The 23,852-nt window shown below is 29.7% G+C and overlaps 1 protein-coding gene across 1 annotated transcript in view; it reads left to right on the top strand.

Moving 5' to 3' along the window:
• The first annotated feature begins 461 nt into the window (after window positions 1-461).
• LOC136079676 (hydroxyacid-oxoacid transhydrogenase, mitochondrial-like) overlaps window positions 462-23,852 on the top strand; it is a 48,877-nt gene continuing 25,486 nt past the window's right edge. The window contains exons 1-6 of the mRNA XM_065795855.1: window positions 462-607; window positions 708-751; window positions 946-999; window positions 1,261-1,311; window positions 14,900-15,003; window positions 18,515-18,711. Coding sequence (XP_065651927.1) covers window positions 496-607; window positions 708-751; window positions 946-999; window positions 1,261-1,311; window positions 14,900-15,003; window positions 18,515-18,711 — 562 coding nt within the window. The 5' untranslated portion in view covers window positions 462-495. The remainder of the gene's footprint in view (window positions 608-707; window positions 752-945; window positions 1,000-1,260; window positions 1,312-14,899; window positions 15,004-18,514; window positions 18,712-23,852) is intronic.

Raw genomic sequence — 23,852 nt, 5'->3', positions numbered from 1 at the left:
AAAGTATCTACTTATTAAGATTTAAAATAATATATTATTATGTTACATATTGATAGATTATGTGTTCAAAATTCAATAAAAAGTTATTAATTTATATGATCTCAATAAACAATACTTACAAAACTCATCTTTAAAATTATTTAAGAAATTAAATGCAGTAAGAGATATTATATGTTGTTTGTACTTAATAGACGATAATTAATTTATTTTTATGTTTATCAATAATCTTATTTTTGTCTGAGACAACACAGACACTTGTAAATGGTCTAAAATCTGAGCAATCAAGTTTAACAACAACAAATGCAAATTTATTAAGTAATTATAAATTTGATAAAGATTTTTTTTATAGTATGTGTCTTAGAATTATTATTCAAAAAATATATAATGTTAATTAAAAAAATAATTGTAGAATTAATTATTTATAATTAAGTTTAGTTTTATTAACTATTTGTTTTTTTCTATTTATGAGTTTTATGAGTTTTTAAATTAGTAAAAATGAAACTTGCATCACGAGAATCTGTAATCCATGTTATGCAAGCTGCTGCTGCATTAGGATGTCAATGTCCTGCTCACTCTCAAGCATATTCTGGCCAAGTATCCCAAAAGTGTAATCAATAAAATTTATTTATATACTATACTTTATAAGTTAGTTATTATTTATACTTACAATCTTTTTCTAGAATAACTTTTTAAACCATTTATTTTAGCAAGTAAAAACAACACAAATGGATTAAAAGAATATGCTGTAGAAGTACTTTTTTTATTACTACTAGTTACTTATTTTTTTTGTTTTAGTTATTTAAATACTTTTTTATTAAAATATTTCTCCTAGATAATAATGATAACCTAAAAAAAAAAATATTTATATCCTTTGATGACTTTTAAGTTTATTGAATTCTATTTTTAATAATAATTAATAATATTAGGCATTTATTGTTTGTTAAGATGGCTTGTTCAAATATTCGATATGGAAAAGGTGTTACAGCAGAAGTTGGGATGGTATTTTTGATTTTTTTTTTTAAATGAACAAAAACAGGAGTGCGTGAATGTTTTTTTTAAATACATACTCTTATAATAAAAAGTAAAAAAAAATCATATAAATAAATAGTAAACTCAAAATTAGTTTGTATTTTTTCTACATGAGTTCAAAACAACTTCTATGTGCTTATATTTAAAATAATGTTGTTTCAAATGTTATTTCAACTATCTTCTTTAACTTTCTTTTTTTTTTTTTAATCTTTATTTATATAATTTTTTCAGGATTTCAAAAATTTAAAGGTGAAAAGTGTTGGTGTGTTTACAGATAAAAATGTAAGTACAAAAATTACTTTGTTTATATACTTCATGTGTGATTTCTAGATGTCTTATCAGATACTCTTCCTGACATATGAAATTAGCCGCATTTAAAACCTTTTTAATTGTTTTGGTTAGATATAAAAGTTAAGTTTTGAAAAGCAGTAAGCAAAGCAACTAACAATGTCACAATGCATTTTGAGAGCAAACTATCTGGGGAACAAAATTATTAACCTGGGAGCAAACAATCTTACTAATTATAAAGTTCTAAGTGAATTAAAAGCTTAAACCTATTTTTACCTACTGCTAATTCTAATATCAATAACAGTCAAATAAGTAAGCTAGTTGCTGATAGTATTTTATGTCTTCTGTTTCCAGAAAATTTAAAGTGTAAATGGCAAATTGGAAGTCAATATCTTCATAATGTGACTAGAAGTCATTAATAATATTGCTAAGAAAAATGTAATAAAGGTGTTCAGAGGTGGAAAATACTTGAAATATTCTTGGCATGTTAAAGATGTTGCCTTTAATAACATTGTTGATAGTATTTGGTATTGTTAAGAAGACACTAATGTTGTTCCAGACATGAATATATAAAAATCCTTATGCAGTTTGGATATATGTTTATGGTTCAGAGAATGCTGTTACTTCTGAGTGTTTGTGTATTGTGGGTTACAGGTCATCATGTAAACATGTTTTCAGTTTATTGCAATATATTGAGAATGAAGTCAGTCAATCATACAAGATTAATTCTGTAGTTTTTATTTGACCACACCAGAAAATAATGATGTTAAACCTTATTGAAGTAGAACTCATTATGAATCTTGTTAACATACAGAAATTAATGTGGCATATTCATAGCAGTAAAGTTCTGTTGATTGGTTTGAATATAGAAATAATAACATCAGTATCCCAATTGATGGTAATGAGGCATTTCAGATAATTAGCGACAGGCTAACTATAAAAAATTATGCATCCACTTATAGTTTATGTGTAAATATCTGCGAACAAACTGAAGCTATTTCCAGTAGTTCATTATACTTGGTAAGAAGTAATGAACAATTTGCTGCTAAACGTTATGTTTGAGTAAACGAAAGTTTACATTAAAAACTTAGTCATGATAAAGTATGGTTAACAATCTGTTCTGAGTATATTTTTCTACATGCAATTATGATAGAAATATAAGTTGTACTTGCTGTGGATTTGGTTTGTTAAAATGCAAATATCTAGATGCAACTATATAAAACTATAAATAATTTAAGCAAGAGATTATATTTCAGAATTCCTTTTAAGGCTTTCTTGTTTTATAATAAAAATTATGGAAGCCTTGCAATCACTCTTATAACAAAGTTCAGTACTAAATGTCTGTTACATGTGTCAACTATTTCTACTTTAAAGTTTTTTTACTAAAAGAATCTTGCACATTTTGTGTTTTTAAGGATTCAATTTTCTTTTTAAATTGCATACCCAAATTAGTTGCAACAATGCTTCTATATCTGTGCAACATAGATATTCTCTGAATCACCAATACATGCAGTAAAACCATCCAAAGTGTAGTTTTACAAGTTTAAAAAAGAAAAGCAATTAAAAAGCAGTATTAGAACTAAAATAGTTAACAGATAATTACAAAATATTTCTCAACACCATCATGTTTTATCAAAACAGTTTTTTCTGAGAAAAGTGTTCTAGGGACAGAAAAACTTTCTGATATGAGTTTATCGTCCTAAAAAACTTATTCTCAAATTATAAAACCAGGAGTAAATCTTCTTGATATATTGCAATCTTCAGTGATAAATTGATGAAGATCCAGAATAAACTTTACAAACAAAGAGAATCACCTATAGTAAAAAAGATAAGTATTTTAATGAAATTTTAAATTTCTACATTTATAAAAACTTATGTATGATATTGAGCTTTAGCGTTGGTAGATTTTTTATGTGTTCAGTAGAGTTGCCAATGCCTTCAACATAAACAAAATCTCTAATAAAATAAAGATCCGAAAAACTTTGTGTTTCTTTTGGAGCACGTCAATATATCAATGGTTCAATTTCTCAAGTCATAATCAGAAAACACTTTTTGATAATCTTAAGTAAATTTTTGCCGCTGGTACCTTAGATTATTTTATCCTAGAGGAAATTTTTCTATAAATTTTTGTATATTGATTGTTACTTAAGTACTAAATAGGGTGTTTAATAAGTTTCCTGTCAGTTGGGGTATGTTAATAGAATGCATTTTTCATAAGGCTATCATTTCTTGTACTAGTACATACTATAGTTACTATACTTATACTATTTCAAGTACTACTTTTCATTAAGCTATTATTTCTTGTACCTTATAGTTTGCTTGTAGGGCCATATGTGCATAAAGAATTTGTTTGATAACAAGGAAGATCATTGAATTTTGATTGGTTCAGAATTTTTTTTTTTTTTCTTGCGGTTATTTCGAGACAACCATTTTACTCTCAGTAATTTTCAATTTTTCTCAGAACTGTTAGTCAATTTTGTTATTTATTTAAGTGTTGCAATTAAGTAACACTAGATAAATTAGTTGCAAACAAATCTAAGATTAAATAAATTTTTAATCAAATTTATGTCTATCTTTGTTGTCAATTTATTACCGATTTTTTTTTGCCTAATTTTCAGAGAGCGGTCCTAGTGACAATAGCTAGTATCCCTAAGTACAATAAAAACTGTTTCTTTCTAAACTATTTAATGGAACTTTACCGTTTGTTACAAATATTTTAAAATTATCTTGAGTTATTTCAATATTTAAAAATGGCTCTAAACTTTTATGTCAGATCAGGTTATCCTGCTACTGGTAACATGTAACCCAGTACAATCTGCTTCATGTCCTGCTTGTAGGATACGCCTTTTTAGGCAAAGGCTAGGAGGTGCCAACTTCGACTTAAAACACCCCCTGCTTTGGGGCTCTTGGTTGAGTAAAGGCTAGAGATGTTGTCTCGATAAAAATACTCATCTTGGGCAGATGTTAAATGCACCCGGCTGCTGTCTTGTAGAAGGCCTCTTAGGCAAAAACTTAAGGGGTAAACAGATTCTATCTGTTGACCAGCCTCGCACCCCTTCTTCATCTATTAGGCTGGCGCAGATGTATTTTTAATCCATTGTTTCCAGTTTAGGATGTTGAATGCTGGATCTTCTTGACTCAATGCATGGGTTTTGCTTGTGTCTCTGTTTTTATGACTAGGCAACTCATTCTATTATCTCCTAATGAGGGTACAGCTCTAAAACTCAGTTTTATGGTTCTGAGGCCGGCTGGTAGTCAGGTTTCCCGAACTCTCTGGTAGCTCTCAGAGAGGCTGATTCCATCAACAGCTGAAAAATATCAAAGTATTAACAGTGCCATGTTGCGCATGGATGGTGTCCCTGTTTGTACTTTTGGTGTGCATTGTGGAGGCCACATTTGGAGCCCTTTGTTACAGCTTAGGGTTTATTAGTAGTAATTAGGCAATTGCTTGGGCTATTAAACAGTGTTCTGAGTACTATCTATGCTTTGAGTCAAGTTCTTAAATCTAATTTAAAAATGAATAAAGTATCAAAAACTATAAAACACAAAAAACCATCATCATCACCAAGTTCTCTAAACCTATCATTCACTAATATTCGTGGTCTTCGAAGTAACTTTTCTTCTGTTGAGTCTTATCTCTTGCAATGTTCACCAGACCTACTTGCTCTTTGTGAGACTAATTTGAGTTCAGCTGTCTCATCTTGCGATCTTAGTGTTGATGGTTATCTTCCTTTAATTCGTAAAGACTCCATTAGTCACATGCTTGGCCTGGGCATTTACATTTGTAAGAATTCACCCATTTGTCGTGAAACTAGGTTTGAATCCACAGACTATTCTTTCATGTGCTTTCGTTTAGCACCACTTCACTCTATTGCTTTTCTCTTTGTTCTATATCGCTCTCCTTCATCTCAAGACTGCACTCTTTTTGATGTTATTTCTGATCATATTGACCAAGCCCTCTCTCCTTATACATAAGCTAATATAGTTGTTGTTGGTGACTTTAATGCTCACCACTCTGAATGGCTTGGCTCTAGTGTCAGTGACTCTGCAGGCATTAAAGCCCACAACTTTTGCCTTTCTCAATCCTTAACTCAAATAGTCAACTTTCCAACTCGCTTTCCTGACAACCCGAATCATTTACCTTCTCTACTCGACTTATGTCTTGTTTCTGATCCTAGTCAGTGCTCAGTTTCTCCACATTCACCCTTAGGTACTTCTGATCACAGTTTGATCTCTCTAAAACTAATATCTCATTCTTCTTCATCACCTGAATCCCCCTATTATCCAACCTTTTACAACTACTGTAAAGCTGACCGGGATTTTTTCCGTGATTTTCTTCGTGATTTTCTTCAACAAATGTGCTTCTTACATTACTTCGTGGGTTCAGGCTGGCATTGAATCTTTTGTTCCCTCTCGACGATTTTCGGTCAAGCCTCACTCTCCTCCATGGTTTTTCTTTCACTGTGCTGCTGCGATTGCCAATTAAAACCGTTACTTCCATATTTATCAGCAAAACAATTCTCCAGAAAACAGATGTCTGTTTATTACTGCTAGAAACAATTGTAGAAAGGTTGTGTCTACCGACAAAACCCGCTATTCTCAGGTCATGAAATCTCAAATTTCATCTCAAAAATTAGGCTCTTGTGACTTCTGGAGAATCTTTAATAATATCAATAATAAGGGCAAATCTTTAATTCCACCTCTCTTGTATGGTTCAGACTTTGTCACCTCACCTAAAGACAAAACCGAATTGTTTGCTAAAAACTTTTCAACAATATCATCCCTTGATTCCACTAGTTGTGTTCTACCTGATATTGCCAACAAACAGGTTGAACCATTGCTTGACATTCATATCACTCCAGCTTCTGTATCTAAAGTGATTTCCTGCCTAGACTCTTCTACAGCTTGTGGTCCGAACAACATACCTGTTATTGTCTTGCAGAAGTGTTCTCCGGAGCTGTTGTCTATACTCTCAAAACTATTCAACAAGTGCTTATCAGAGTCTTGTTTTCCAGCCTGCTGGAAAGCGACATCTGTTATCCCTATCTTCAAAAAATCTGGAGAGCGATCTGATTCGTCTAACTACCGTCCCATAAGTCTTCTTTCTATCATAAGCAAGGTTTTTGAGTCTTTAATTAACAAACACCTAATTTCTCATCTTGAGTTTAATAACTTACTTTCTGACCATCAATACGGATTTCGATCTTCTCGTTCTACATCTGATTTGCTAACAGTAATAACTGATAGGTTTTATCTTGCATTAGATAAAGGTGGAGAGGTTAAGGCCATCGCTCTTGACATTTCAAAAGCTTTTGATAAAGTTTGGCATGCTGGTCATCTCCATAAGCTTTCTTCTTATGGTATATCCGGCAACATCTTTAAGATTATTGAATCCTTTCTTTCCGATCGTAGTATAAAAGTTGACTCGATGGACAGCACTCTTCTTCTTATTCTGTAACTTCAGGGGTTCCTCAAGGTTCTATCCTTTGCCCTATACTCTTTTTAATTTACATTAACGATCTTCCAGATATTCTCACATCTAAGGTGGCATTGTTTGCTGATGATGCTACCATTTGTTCTTGTTGTGATAAGAAGCCAACAATCTCTGATTGCTAGGAGGGGGCATTTGAGCTTGAAAAGGATCTCACTTCTGCTACAGCATGGGGCTCATAGTGGCTGGTAAACTTTAATTCAGGTAAAACTTTTTTTTCAGCCAATTTTCAGCCAACTCAATTTTTTTCAGCCAATCGTTATTGAAATAATTTAGAACTTCTCTTACTTTCAATCTTTCTTGGAAACTATGTATCAAACCGGTTGCAAAATTAGCATCTGCTAAGGTTTCATCTCTTTATTGACCTGTCACTGTTTTACTTCGGATTCTATTCTCTATCTCTATAAATCTCAAATCCGGCCTTGTATGGAATACTGTTCCCATATCTGGGGCGGTTCTTCTAATGATGCCCTTTCTCTTTTAGACAAGGTGCAAAAACGCATTGTAAACACAGTTAGACCTGCTCTTGCAGCCAACCTCCAACCATTATCACATCGTCGTAATGTTGCTTCTCTTTTTCTTTTCTACTAATACTATAATGGGCACTGCTTTAAAGAGCTAGCGTCTCTTGTGCCATCTACTAAAATTTATTCTCGTGTTACTCGTCATTCAATTAAGTGTCATCCTTTTTCTGTGACTGTTCCTAAGTGCTCCAAAAATGCTTATCCGTCTAGTTTTTTTCCTCGAACATCAGCTCTTTGGAATTCGCTTTCTTCATCTTGCTTTCCTGATTCATATAATTTGCAATCCTTTAAGTCGTCTGTCAATAGTTATCTTGCTCTACAATCTTTATCTTTTTTCTTTCAGTTCCAACTTTAATTAGTGGCTGCTTTCAACCTTGTTGGAAGCGAAGATGTTTAAAAAAAAAAAAAAAAAGTCAATAATATTATAACTGTAGTCAAAATTGAATGCACAACTTATTGTAATTTTAAAACAAAATGCTAAATCTTGTAATGGCATGTCAAATATGCATTAAAGTATGTAAAATTTTGTCTTAACCAAAAATAAGTTGGGTTTAACATGACTAACAATGTATAAAAAAGTATCTTAAAATGGATACTCAGTATACATTTTTACTTTGAGTAAAGAACATACTGCTTTCCATGTTAATTCATGTAAAACTACTTTTTTTTATTAGTTGTTATTAGTGTATCATAATCAATTTAAGTTGTTGTATAGAATATTTCTTATCAGATGCTGTTTATGATGTTGGTGACAGATATTGAGGCACTGGCGTAGGAATAGGGGAAGAGGAGGAGATAGCCCCCCCCCCCCCAACTTTTAGAAAATTTCTATTTTTTCTATTCCAATTCCAATTCTGGCTTCCTTAGCACCCCTTAATTTCTGTTTGAGCCCCCCCCCCCCCGTCCCACACACTTGACCTTCCTTCGCCATTGCATAGAGGAGGAGACTGTGAGACAGAAGACTGCTGCAAAAAGTTGTCATTATTGTCAATGCTGCTAGCATTGACATTACTTGTAGCAGTGCTACCAGTAATGTTCCACATACTTGAAGAATGTGTGTGTTTTTTTTTCTCATAGTATAGTTCCTGGTATTTTATTTAGTTTCTGACATTTATCTAATTCCTACTGTTTTGTTATGCTACTGATCTTTTATATAGTTCCCTGGCTTGTTTTAAATAAAAAATGGCTCAGCACATTAGCTTGTCATGATTTTGATGTCATAAAATCATCTTTATTTATTTTTTTACTTAAGGACATTAACTTTTTTAACTACTGCAATAAAATAAATTACAGCAAAACAAAATTATTTTACTAATTAAGAAAAACAAATCTAGAAGTATTATTTTCTAAATGTATATATTGTGAAATGTCTATTTTGTTTCAAATTTTTTCTTATTTGTTATTTAATATAATATATTTCTTAACATTTGTATAAATGAATTAAAATATCTTAATATTTTTTTTCATTATTTTCATTATTTCTTAAAATTGCAACTTTGCAAATAATGATTTTTTACTTTTAAAAAGTTATTAACAAAAAAAAAAAATTACTTGTTGCAAAGAAAAAAACTAAAGTTAATTACTTTACTAGCCCTTTTTTTTGTTTCAAACAAAGATTTAAGCTTCTTAGTACCATTTATTTAAAAATATATACTGTTGTGTTTTCACTTGCATTAAGGCAAAAAAGTTAAATCTATGCTTTAGGAATATTTATGATGCAATGTTATAAGTTAAACATATTTACAAGGAATTTAATTTTTTGTAAAAAATAGAAAAGGAAGAAGAAAAATTGAGAAAAGACAAATCTAATATTTTAAATTTAAATAATCTCTTTATTCAAAATTCTTTCTAAATTATAAGGAAATTTCTGTTTTCACTTTTTTGATATCACGCGATCTTTTAATTACACTGCACAACAAATTTTAAAAAAGTCTTGCTTTCTGAAAAGTTTTAGGTGATTGTGACAGGTACCTATAGGGTATGCACAAATATAGTTTTTGTTTTACTGCATCACATAGGAACTCTAAGAAATAGACATTTATATGTTTGCCTATTTAATCGCGTTTATGTTCTGCATGAGCCATTAGTTCAACAGAATTAAAAATGTTTTGCTCCTGATTTTCTTTTGTATTCAACTTCTGGTGCATCACGTTGCAGTGTCCAACAGTAGTCAGCAAGCATTGACAGATTCCAGTTGCCATGGTATTGTTTCTCCATTGTAGCAATGTCCTGGTGAAACCGCTCACCGTGATCATCACTGACAGCACCGAGATTCACAGGGAAGAAGTCCAAGTGAAGGAAATGAACCTTGAGTGACATGTTGCACTTCATTTTCTGGTATGCACGGATAAGTTTGTCTATGACTTCAATGTAGTTTGGCGCTCTGTAATTGCCCAGGAAATTGTCAACAACGTCTTTAAAGGCTTTCCAGACATTTTTTCCTGGCCAACTAACAGCTCTTCAAACCGCTTGTCACTCATAACATGTCTGATCTGGGAACCAACAAAAATCCCTTCTTTGATCTTCACATTACTTATTCTTGGAAACATCTGTCTTAAATAGCGAAAACCTTCACCTTCCTTGTTCAGTGCTTTCACAAAATTCATCATGAGTCCAAGTTTTATGTGTAGAGGAGGCAAAAATATCTTTGCTGGCTCAACAAGTGGTTCGTGTGCAACATTTTTCTGTCCTGGAACTAACTTTTTGCGGAGTGGCCAGCTCTGTCGTCAATAATGTGACTCTTTGGCACGGCTGTCCCATTCACAGATGAAACAACAGTACTTGGTATAGCCAAGCTGCAGTCCCAGTAACAGAGCAACAACTTTCAGATCTCCACAGAGATTCCAGTTGTAATTGCTATACTTGATGTGCTTGAGCAACAGTTCCATATTCTCATATGTTTCTTTCATGTGTACCGCGTAGCCAACAGGTACTGACGGATAAACGTTGCTATTGTGTAGCAGAACAGCTTTCAGGCTTAGCATTGATGAATCAATAAAGAGACGCCACTCTTCTGGCATGTGATCACAACCCAAGGCCGAGAACAATCCTTCAATGTTACAACAGAAATAGAGACTGTCAACTTGAGCAAAAAATTTGGTGATATCATGATGCCGGCTTCTGAACATAGAAATTTTTGTACCTGGTGACAGCAGACACCATCCCTGCAGCCTGGAACCCAGCAACTTGACTTTTATTTTTGACAGACCCAAATCTCTAACCAAATCGTTCACTTCTGACTGTGTTATTAGATGTGGATCACCTGATGAGCAAGGTTCAAAATCTGGGTCAATGTCACTGTCAGTAACCTGGACTGGAGTTTCTTCATCTGGTTCATCTAAGGTCCAATCCTCTGGTGGTTTCGGAATTGGGAGACTGTTGTCACAGGTCTCATTGCTGAAGGCAAATTAGGATATTCAATTGACTTCTTATTTTTGGAAGAGAAACCAGATATATTAGTCAAACAAAAATAACAGTCCGTCATATGGTCTTTTTGTTCTTGTCAGATCATCGGAAAAACAAACAACATACTCTTACAAGTGCTTCTGAGCCAGGCTCTTAGATTGACACCGCATGTTGTGCAGCAAATGTGAGGCGCCCATTCCTTGTCTTGGTCACCAATTTTGCAGCCAAAATACAGATGATAAGCTTTCTTTACAAGAGCAGTTATAGAACGTCTCTGAGACGCAAATGTATATTTGCCACAGATATAGCAAAATGTATCGCGGCTGTTACAACATTGATGAGACATATCGCCAGACAGCAAAACGGCTATATCATTACATTTACTTACTGTTATATTGATACAGACACTGTATTTTACTATAATTATGCACACACACACACACACTAGCTGCACAAACTGTTGCTGATACGTAAATTTTGATGTGATATTTGTGATCAGCACCCAAAAATCTTTAAGAAACACCTAACAGTGTTCAAGAAGCAAAAAATGTGTTGTGCAGTGTTATATATAGCTAATGTAACTATTATAAAATATTATTTTTTTAAACTATTATGTTTTGCAAAATAAAACTTATAAATATAAATGTAGGCATTGCAAGAGTTATATTGCTATAAGAGTAAATTCAAGCAACAAAAAAAATAATAGAGTTATATCCATAAAAGAGTTTTTTTTTTTAATTATAAAAAGATAAACTCTTTCTGTCTCTCTTTCTCTTAATGTCTTTTTATTTTTTTGATAAAATCAGTATATATATATATATATATATATATATATATATATATATATATATATATATATATATATATATATATATATATATATATATATATATATATATATGTATGTATGTATGTATGTATGTATGTATGTATGTATGTATGTATGTATGTATGTATGTATGTATGTATGTATGTATGTATGTATGTATGTATGTATGTATGTATGTATGTATGTATGTATGTATGTATGTATGTATGTATGTATGTATGTATGTATGTATGTATGTATGTATGTATGTATGTATGTATGTATGTATGTATGTATGTATGTATGTATGTATGTATGTATGTATGTATGTATGTATGTATGTATGTATGTATGTATGTATGTATGTATGTATGTATGTATGTATGTATGTATGTATGTATGTATGTATGTATGTATGTATGTATGTATGTATGTATGTATGTATGTATGTATGTATGTATGTATGTATGTATGTATGTATGTATGTATGTATGTATGTATGTATGTATGTATGTATGTATGTATGTATGTATATCGGATATCTGTATGGTTTCTAATGTTTTATATAGTTTATTAAATTTCATTTAGTTTCTGATATTTTTATATATATAGTTCCTGCTTATTTGAAATCTTCTGATATTTTATTTTTCTAATGTTTTTTTGTTTATTTCCTGAAGTTCTTAGTGTTTAATGTTTTTCCTTGTATTTGTCCTGAAATCAGATTTTAAACTTCTTTCTATCATTTTATGTGCTTTCTCAAAAGTTTGGTTCTTGAGACTTATGAAAAATATTCAATAGAATACATAGTGCATAGGTTTAATTTAACTATCTTTACCAAAGATTTGCAAATAATGTTTTCTGTAATTCTAATGATTACACTTTTCCATACATGTTTGAACAACTGATTAACCCGTTATTAGACATCCTAATCAATTCTGCTTCTGTTGCTAAAGTTTTTTCTCATTTAAACTTTTCTGTCACTGTTCCTGTCTTAAAATGTGCTCTACAGAACTCCCTTTAATACGTATTAAATTATTTAAAGAACCCTTAACTAAATCTTATTTTACTAACTCCTGGAAATTGTTATCTCTAATTTTTAAAAATACTAGAAATTGCTCTTACCATTATTAGTAAGGTCTTTGAATATTATCTACTACTTTGAATATTATCTATTACTTTGAGTATTATCTATTACATTGAATATTATCTATTACTATGAGTATTATTTATTACTTTAAATATTATCTATTACTTTGAATATTATCTATTACTTTGAGTGTTATCTATTACTTTGAATATTATCTATTACTCTGAGTATTAACTATTATTATTAATTACTATTATTAGTAATTTATTAGTAACTATATTAGCTAAGTCTTTGGATAATTAGTTGACAAACTTTTAATATCTCATTTGAGTATAACAATGCTTAACTAGCAATGTTTATTGCTATGTTATTTAACAATGTTTTTTATTTATTTACTTAATAATAAACTTTAAATATCTCTTCTTGAATCTAACAGCTTACTTTCTGACAGTTAATACAGATTTTTTATTGCTTATTCTACTTGTGTATTGTAATAACAGAAAATTTTTATTTTCCATTAGATAGTAGTGATGATATATTATAGACTTGCAAAAAAATCTTGTGTGCTGGTCTTCTCCATAAGCTCTTTTTATCAGGTGTATCTGGAAAAAATTTACAAATTATTAAATCATTTTTTTTAGTCTATTTGCTATACTGTATAAATGATATACTCCAGTTTTGATAGAAAGTCATGCACCATTAGTAACATAAACAAATTTTTTTTTTCAGTTACGTTTCAGAAAATGATTCTGCTACCTCAATTTTAACATACAAAAATTCCACCTATTCAAGATGTTTACAGCATTAGGCCTAAGCTCTATGTAAATTTATTATATTAAAGCATTGTGTCATTGACATTGAATTGCAATCAGTATCTCTCATGGAAGTTAAAATTAATTCTTGTGAAACTGCTACAACTTTTGTATGAAAACTTTTAAAAATATTTCCTTAAATGTAGAAACCAAAGGAGGTTGGAATACCCTTGTTGCTTTTATATTACCCATGTTGCTTGTAAGGCTTATTCTAACAACACTTGAAACAAAAACATTACATAGATTTCATTCAAATTAAAGCCAGAAAAGAAGTTAATAGTAGTTCAAATGAGGTATGGATGAATATTTGAAGATAAAAAAGGTTTGAAAACTTCAGATTTTTAATCAGTGCTATCTTTACCCACTGTCATCATAGGCAAATGGCAGGATGCCACCACAAAAGTTTAGCCCATTCTTAAGTCAATGATTTTATTTTTTGAGAGACCATTTTTTCATTTAGAACCTTTTTTATTTTATGAAAGTTATCCTAAGTAAAAGATATGTTATAATTACCATTTAATTGCAAAAAACAGCCTGACTTACTTACATTGATTGGTTTAAAAGAAAGTGCTCAAATTGATTTATAAATTTTGTTTGTGCGTAGAGTTTTAAAATATAAAGTGATTTAAGATACAACACGATGTGAACAGCTGTTTTTTTATTTCATTTTTTTATTTTTATTTTTGTGTGAAATGTGAAATTTAATAAAAATTTTAAATCATTGTTCTACTTTATTTTAGTTTATGTTATAATTTTATATTTTATGTTTTAATAGTTTGAAAAAACTATTTTATTTTCAGGGCTGTTTTAAATATGCTATTGAATTTAATTTTTTTCTTCAAAATAATTAATGGTACACAATAATGGTAATTAATATGTGAGATATAATTTCATAAACAAGTGAAATGCTAATTAAAATTGACAGTAAGAGTCTTATTGATCGTTTTGCTGATATATTATGTCGTTAAAAAGTGTTTTAGAGCGATTGTACTGGTGATGTTCTAATTACTAAATCAAGTTGAAAAAATATGCAGCAATACATAATAAAAACTTGTTGAATTTCATTATGCATTTTCTAGGCCTAGAGGCCAGGTTAAGAGATACTGGGAGTCTATTTTAAAACAGGGTCGCTTAACTGACATATTTCACCACTTAAAATGTTATATAGCCTTCATTGTAGCTGTTACCAGGCAAAACATTATTTTCAATTTTTAAATTTTTTTTTTCAACAGTCAACACATTAACATTTTTTATTTAAATGTTGGTTATTTCTTAAAGTATAAATCTATTGATTTTTACAAATTAGTTGGCAACATATAATCTCAAGTCAAATGAATAATTTCAAAAAATTATCAGCTTTATTTGTGTTTTACAAATTTTTTTTTACTATTTCAGAAACAATTGTGAAAGTTCAAATAAATAACTTTAAATTTAATTAAATCAATTTTTTGCAAGCTTCTTAACCTCCCGGCTGTAAAAGAGGCGATAAAATCTTTAGAGAAGCATGGGGTGATTTACCAAGTATTTGATGATGTTCGCATTGAGCCTACTGATGAAAGGTAATCTTTAATTAAAATTTATTATGCTTGAAACAAATATTAGCGAATTTGTATTTAAGAAACCAAAAATAATTTATATATATAAATTGTATTTGAATTAATTTAGAATTTTATTAGAATAATTTACAAGCTTTTTGAGAATTAAAGTAAGAAAAAGAAAAAGTAAAACCACTCATTTTTTACTTCACTTTTTACACTTGTTGAAGTTTTTTTTGATAATTGTCAAGATAAGTGTACAATCACTTATGAATAAGATAAATGTCACTAATTAATAATCTTTTTATGCTTGTGATAGAAAAAGGTTTAGAAAAAACCTTTTTAAGTTTAAAAGAAGTATTTTTTAGTCATAAGTGGCTTTAAGGTATTTTTTAATGATACTTTAAGGTATCATTATATCTTTTATTCATTAGTATCTTTAATGTATTTCATCATATCTTTAAGCCAACATTTTTGTACATTTACACAAGCAAAGTATTTTTTTTCGAAAAATTAAGTTTTGTAAATACTCAAATAAACAAGAATTCATAAAGAAAATAAATATGCCTTTTGAAAAATATGAAAACTTATTAAAAAAATGTTTGAAAATATTTTTTAAATTCTCTTAAACAAGATGAAACTTGATTTCAATTTTTAAAACGTAATATAAAACTTAAATCCTCTTCCCTAAAATAAAGTAGTTTAAATAATGTAAGAGAAACTGGGGAATAATGGGGTACTTATGGAAATTCATCATAAAAGTTGCAAAAATATTTAATATAAAAACAATTTTTTTTTTTAATTGATAAAATACAATACAATCTATTATCTGACAAAAGAAAAAGTAAATAGCATTAAATAAAAAAAAATTGCTAAACATCTAAAAATCTTTACAAAAAAACTGTTTTGCCCCATCCTAGGAGCAAAATGGGGTATACAATGTAACAATGACATGTTGAAGACTTTAGTTCACAAAGGCCAAGTAAAGCTTGGCCTTTTATCTTTTTCTACTAAACAAGCACACAAGTAATGCGCCCAGCTGTGGCAATCAGTATAAGAAAACTAACTTTCAACATTAGTTAAGTAATTTTCTTAATAGTCGAGACAGGAAGTGTCTTCCTCTGAAATTTTTACTATTTTCCTCTTTTTAGATGCAGTGTTTTGTCTATCTACTTCAGTATTTTCATTTTTTTTATATGCATAACCATTTTTGTTTGTCATTTTGAGCCTTTTTCGTTTTTTTGATGGATTTCTCTCCTTTTTTTACTCAGGGTGTCTAATAGCGAAGCTCTATATAGAGAAGAGGTCGGGATTGCAGTTTTTCCTCTCTGTCTTGGTTGTCTCCTTTGCAGTTTTGGTATTGGAATGATAAACCTTGGAAATTGATAAACCTTTTGGAATGATCAGGTATTAACATTGCTCGTAGAAGTAGTTAAAATACTGGAAAGTGGACATTATGCTGGTAAAATCAGATGATTGGCTTGTTGAAGCAATTGTATGGATGTTAGATACATTTAGATTGGTACTAAAAGCAGACTTCCAAGTAGGCTGAGCCAAAAAGTGCAGCTATTTGAAAATAGGCTTGTGTGGAAGCTCAATTTCAAACAACTTGCTTGCTTTTGGCTTTTGAGAAGTGTGGCTTCATATAAGCCAAATCCAAGAGCTGCATTTAATGCGTACAATGAGGAGGCAAACACAGAAGAATTATACCAATTTCTCTCACAGTGTTAATTCAATTGTCTAGTGTGAGATTTATGTTCATCTAAAATCAGTAAAACTAGAGAGCTTATTTTAGCCCCTGAATATTGAATAAATTTTCTTAACCGAACAATAAACAATTCTTTTAAGTGACATTCAGACCATATATCAATGACTATATAATAAAATTACCCCCTTAAGTGACATTCAGACCATATATCAATGTGTGTATGTGTGTTTAGTTTATATATTTTATTTTCATAAAAATGTCATATATAGTTAGTCTACAATTTATTTAAAAACACTTGTGGTAAAATGGGGGAATATCTCATTATGCCCCATTTTACCACCGTTCACACATTTCAAAATTCGAAAGTTTTGATAATACCTAGTTCTCTTAGTTTAATCTTAGTTGAATGATGAGCTTTACATGTATCACATAAAAGCTTCACATGTATCACATAAAAGCTTCACATGTATCACATAAAAGCTTCACATGTATCACATAAAAGCTTCTCATGTATCACATAAAAGCTTCACATGTATCACATAAAATGAACTTCACATGTATCACATAAAATGAGCTTCACATGTATCACATAAAATGAGCTTCACATGTATCACATAATATGAGCTTCACATGTATCACATAATATAAAAGCTTCACATGTATCACATAAAATGAACTTCACATGTATCACATAAAATGAGCTTCACATGTATCACATAATATGAGCTTCACATGTATCACATAAAATAAGTCATATTTACTTAGGCAAGACAAGTTTTGCTAAAATTTTAAACTTATCTAGTTTGGGAAAAAAATTTGAAACTACTCAGCTAAAAGCAAAATTAAAAGATATTTTGCCCAAACAATTTTCCAGATTTTTAAAATACGACGATGAATGATCAATGATATTTATAACCAGTGTTGTGAAAACTTGACTTTATGGCCAAAAATTTTGTTTTCGCTAACATCAACAAAAAAATAATATATTTAATAACAGGTTTATAAAATTTTTAAAACAAACATAAAAGCAAAAAACATTTTGGTCATTTAAAGACAAAGTTTATAAAGTAAGATATTAATTATATTTAAAGTTGTTATAAAACTGTTGTTAGCAATTTTAGTGAATGCATGTAGTATATAGAGTAACATTAAATGTTGAGAATTATTAAATGTAAATATTATTTAATAACACTTTTTTTCTAACTTACCAATGCCTTTACTTCAACAATTTGTATGCCTTCACTTCAATAATTTGTATATTTATTTATATCTTAAACTGTTTTAATTATTTTATATTATCTATATAATCCTTTAATACCTATATAATGTCTTTTATACTTTTGTCCTGTTACTAGCCCATTGTGCGTCCCAAAGTTTCTTTACATGTGTGTTAATTGAGATAATGATGTTTTAACACCTATGTCATTTCGAGAATCTGTGAATTTTTCACTTTCAGAATGTATGGATATTCATAAACCAAATTTCTGTCCATGTAAAAAATTATTTATTTCTCTTGTAATTGTTGTGAGTCTTCTTTATTTGATATCAAGATATCATTTTGAGGCTGGAAGATCATGTACCTAAATTATAAATATTAATGGTATGAAGCACCCTTCCCTGTGGTACACCACTTTTTAAATTGGCACAATTTAAAATGCTTTCTTAACATACAATATAAACTTTTACATACACATACAATATAAAATTCTTAATATACAATATAAACATACAAAAAAATCATAAAATATTTGAAATTTATGTTTTAATTTTTTTAATTTTAATGTTATTTTTTGTAATTTTAATTTAATTTTTTAATTATACTTTTAGTTTCCAAAAAGCAATTGATTTTTCACGCAAACATCAATTTGAATCATTTCTTGCAGTTGGTGGTGGATCAGTTATTGATACAACAAAAGTAGCAAATCTTTTATCATGTTACCCTGAGTATAATATTTTAGACTTTACTAGTGCTCCAATTGGAAAAGCATTACCTGTTGATAAAGTTTTAAAGCCATTGATTGCAAGTAATATATAATATTTATATATTGTGTATAAAATGTAAATAATTAATCTAATCATCATTAGAGATGTGATTCGTTATTTTGGTTCTTGTTTTTTTTTTTTATCTTTTTTTTTTTTTTATAAAAAAAGAGGCCCTTTTTTTGAATTTTTTTTTTTTTTTAGAAAATATTTAACAATTCGTTATTTTAACTTTAATAGCAATATCTTAACTCATATTTTAGTTTCAAATTTGAATAGGACAATTAGTACTACAATTAGTACTGAAGCTCTTTTATTTTGGTTTGCCTAGCACGGTTGGAGCAGTTCTGTATAAAAACTTCTTAGTTAACTTAATCTTCCTCAATTTTAACTTATTTGGTTTTAGTGTTATATATTGACATGATCAACATTGTTTATTTATGTTTATTATATTTAATTACATTTAATATTTGATATATATATATATATATATAAATATTTTTTTTTTTTATTCCGATTCACTCCGAACAAGGCTGCAAGCAACCACTACTAATTAGGGAGTTACTAGGAAAGAAAAAATAGAGTTGTAGAGCAAGCAAACGGTTGACAGAAGACTTAAAGAGTTGTAGGTTGCATGAGGTCCAAACTAGCAGGTCCAACTATGTTTACAATGCATTTTTGGACCTTGTCTAAAAAAGTAAGACCATCATTAGAAGGACTAGCCCAAATATGACAACAGCAATCTATATAGGAGCAAATAAAAGATTTGTAGAAGTAGAGAATGGAATCAGGGTAAGAAAATGGTGACCACGATGAAGAGAAGCAACCTTAGTGGATGCTAATTTAGCAATCGATTGTATACATGGTTTACATGAAAGGTCAGTAGTAAGCGATAATCCAAGAAGGTGTAAAGAAAAGGACTTAGTGAGGATTGGCTGTCTGTTCTGAGCGATCGAAAAGAGAAGACTTTTTGTCAAGACAGGAGTATAAAGTTGATTCATCAGCAAAATGATCTACTTTAGATGTAAGGTTGTCAGAAAGATCATTAATGTAGATAAACAAAACAGGACCAAGGTAGAACCTTGAGGTACCCCAAAAGTTACTGGAAATGAAGTAAATTGTTGGCCTTTGAGGATTATAATAATAAAGCAGTTAGAAAGAAATGATTTCATAATCTCAAAAACTTTCATAGATAAATTATATGAAGTAAGCTTATGGAGAAGACCAGTATACCAATCTTTCTCAAAAGCTTTATATATATATATATATATATATATATATATATATATATATTATATATCAGGCCTTGTTACGAGATTTCGCTGCGTAGCGAAAACGCGTAACGCATTTCTAAGTAACTCAACTCAGCAAATATTTTTTGCATCGTTAATAAAGCAATATATTTTGCATCGTTAATATATTTTGCATCGTTAGAAGTTATATTGCGTCACTAGCGTCTTTTCAAGTACCGCATTGTAATTAAAGTTATTTTATTAACGCGTTAAAAATCATACAAACAGTTTGTTTTTTCTCACTATAACAAAAGTTGCAAATAAAATTTAAGTTCTTATTAAAAAAATCATTTTTATTATTTTTTTCAAATATGAACTAAATTTTATTTTGAAAAAAATATTTTTTTCATGAAACGTAAAATATTTGTTTATTTTCTTATGATTTTATATTTGGTTTTTGCTTATTTTATTAACTGTTAATACATTTTTTCTTATTTAATTTGTGAACTCTTTTTAATAATGTTTTTGAACAATAAATTTTTTTTTTGTTATTTATAAGTTACCGATAACATATTCGTGATCATAATTTATTTTCATAAATTAAATGAACGTCATTAAAACTTTACGTTATGGAATTAACAATAAACAAAATATCTTATTAATAAAATATTTACATCAAAATAAATCGTGCATTTTTTAAACTTATTATGACTAAAAATAATTTTTATATTTAAAAGGAATTTATATATTTAATTCCTTAAGATAAAACTTAAAACACTTTTTTTTTTTAACTAATTTTTAATAACAAAAAAAAAGTTATGAAACAAACTGTTTCTTTAACAAAAAAATCTATTATTTTACAATTGCGGTTAAATGCTTTTACTTACGACTTTATTTCTTCTGAATAAACGTCACCTTAACAATAATCAAAAGATAATTTAAATATTCTAAAAGATATAAGTTTTTGCGTAGCGCAAAACTGCTGAACCCGTAGGCAAACCGCCTTTTCGCAAGCAAAATGCGAGCTGCGTAGCGCTTCTTAACAAGGCCTGATATATATATATATATATATTTTATATATATATATTTTATGTATATATATTTTATATATATAATTTATATATACATATATATATATATATATAAAATAATAATAATAATAATAATAATTAGAGATTAAAGTGCCATTATTTACAACAATCACAATAGTGATGAAGTAATTCAGAAGCACTAAAACAAGTTGGCAATGAGTTTGAAAAAGCGTTTATAAAAAGTTCATATTTTAGTCTTTTTTTAAATAATTCTAAAGAGGTTGAGTTTCGCGTGTTCATAGATAAACCATTCCAAATTTGAGGTGTAGTTATACAAAAAGAATTTGAGCCCAGAGAAGTTTTTTGTTGATGACGTGTAAGTTGACAACTGTCTAATGAACTAATGTTTTGTTTTGAAGTTCGGACTTCTAGGAGTTCAAATAAATATGCAGGAGATTTAGATAATAAAATTTTATATGTGATAACTGATATCTTATAGATTATTCTTTGATTTATTGGTAACCAATGAAGAGATTTCAGCAATATTTCTGAATTTAAATGAATAGGAGAATGGAAAATGATTCGAGATAAGCTATTTTGAATTCGTTGGAGTTTTTTAATATTTTTTTGATAAGTACCAGATAAAAGACTGTTACAATAGTCAAGCTGAGAGTTAACAAGGCCACATGCAATTGTGTTTGCAGCTTCTTTAGTCAGACATGGACGAATGTGGCGAAGTGCACGAATATGGTAATTGCAGGATTTAATAGTGTTGTTTATGTGCTTGTCTATAGAGAGCGATGAATCTAAGGTGACACCAAGGATATTTACTGAATTTATTGTAGTTAGTGTTGTTCCAGAAATAACAATTTTTGAATCGTTTTTATGCTTGCTAATTTGTTTTCTAGATCCAAATAAAACAGCTTCTGTTTTATTTGGGTTGAGCAGAAGTCGATTTTCTAGAAACCACGTTGTTACTGCATCAGCACACACATTGATTTCATTAATGCTATCTATGCCTGGGTTGATGACAGTATAAAATTGGGTATCATCAGCATATTGATGATGATTGGTACCGAGTTTAGCTATAATACGATATATAGGTGAAACAAACATGGAAAATAGAAATGGGCCTAATACACTACCCTGTGGTACTCCTGTTGAACTTGCTATTAGTCTAGATTTTGTTGATCCAATAGAAACAAATGTTTTTCGAGAGCGCAAGTATGATGTCAGCCATTTTAGTGCAATATCTGTGACACCAAATTCATCTTTAATACGGGAAATCAACAGGCTGCGATCAATTGTATCAAATGCTGAAGATATGTCCAGAGATAAGAGAATAGTGTTCAAAGCATCATCAATGTTTAGCAGGATGTCATTCGTGATTCGATCTAAAACCAGATTGTAAAGGATTGAAGTTAATAGATGAAGTTACGTGTGGAAGAAGATGAGATAATGCAAGCTTTTCCAGAATTTCGGAAATTTTATTGAGATTAGATATTGGGCGTAGATTTGATAAGTCAAATTCTGCTAGTCCTGATTTTTTGGGAATTGGTGTTATTTGAGCAACTTTATATGAGACTGGGAAAATTCCAGATTTGAATGAGAGGTCAGCATGGTGAGCTATAATTGGGCTGAAAAGTTCTGAACAAGATTTAAGGATGTATGTTGGAATAATATCAAGTGAGGATGTCTTAGGTTTGAGAGCTTTGATTATTTTTGACACATCTGTAGGTGTGACTGTACCAAATGTTGTTAAAATATTTTAGGGGGAATATAACTCTGAGATGAATTTAGATTTTGGGTTTTGTGCAAGCCTTTCCTGGATAGTATTTTTTATACTTTCAAGTTTGTGTATGAAATATTGACTTATTATATTGCATTTTGCTTCTGGTATTGTGTTTTTAGTTTTAGAACTATTTGAATGTAGTAATTTCTTGGCAATATTCCATGTTTCTTTCTGATTACCATATGCTGAATTTAGTTTTGCCTTATAGTGATTACATCTGGATTTATGAATTGCTGCTGATGCATGAGTCATGCAATTCGATATAGTTTTTTATCTGATAAGTTTCCAGTTTTTTTATAACAATGCTCCAGTTTACGACGTCTGATTTTTTTATTCTTGGCATCTGAAGATAACCATTTATCATCATGTTTACCAGGTCGATTGAATATTTCCAAATGGGTGCTAAATGATCGAGAACAGTTGTTATATTTGCTCTTATTTGTTCAGCATCCACATTGTTTTCAGGTGATAAGCAACATGGCATTACTTGCAATTCTTTTATAAAGCATGACAAGTTTAGTTTTCTAAAGTTTCGTTTTGAAAACCAAACAGTTTTACTATTTGGAGATTGATAATAAAGTGCAACCCAAATCATATAGTGATCTGAAATACCCTCATCAGTTACTTGAATATTGTTGAGTGAAATTTCATCATGTTGATTTATTACTAGATCAAGCAAGTTGGCTATACCGGTAGTAGATGATATGCGGGTTGGAGATTGAACTCTTTGTATCATGTTGTAGGTCTCTAGATCTCAGCAAGTCTTGGATTGCAGGTTGTTGGAGTTGTACCTAGGCAGTTAAAGTCACCACACAGAAGTATTTCTCCAGATAATGTTTGAAGTTCTTCTAGGAGATCAGATAATTCAAAAAAGAAAATACTTGTTGGAATGATTGGATTTGATCGGTAAATAGCAATAATATTGTAGATATTATTTGCCAGATTTAATTTGGCAGATGTATGTTCATAAGACAGGCAGGTAGACAAAAACGAGAGTGGTTTGATATTTAAGTTATCCCGGTATATTATTGCAACACCTCCTCCACGATGATCTGATCGACAGTACTGAATTGCTTTAAAGCCTGTTGGGGCCATATCTTTTTGAATTGCAGTAGGGTCATCTGACTTTA

The sequence above is a fragment of the Hydra vulgaris genome, chromosome 04, assembly GCF_038396675.1.
Source record: "Hydra vulgaris chromosome 04, alternate assembly HydraT2T_AEP".
Taxonomy (NCBI): Eukaryota; Metazoa; Cnidaria; class Hydrozoa; order Anthoathecata; family Hydridae; genus Hydra; species Hydra vulgaris.
Note: the sequence above shows the minus strand (reverse complement) of the source record. Positions and strands in the feature narration are given on the sequence as shown.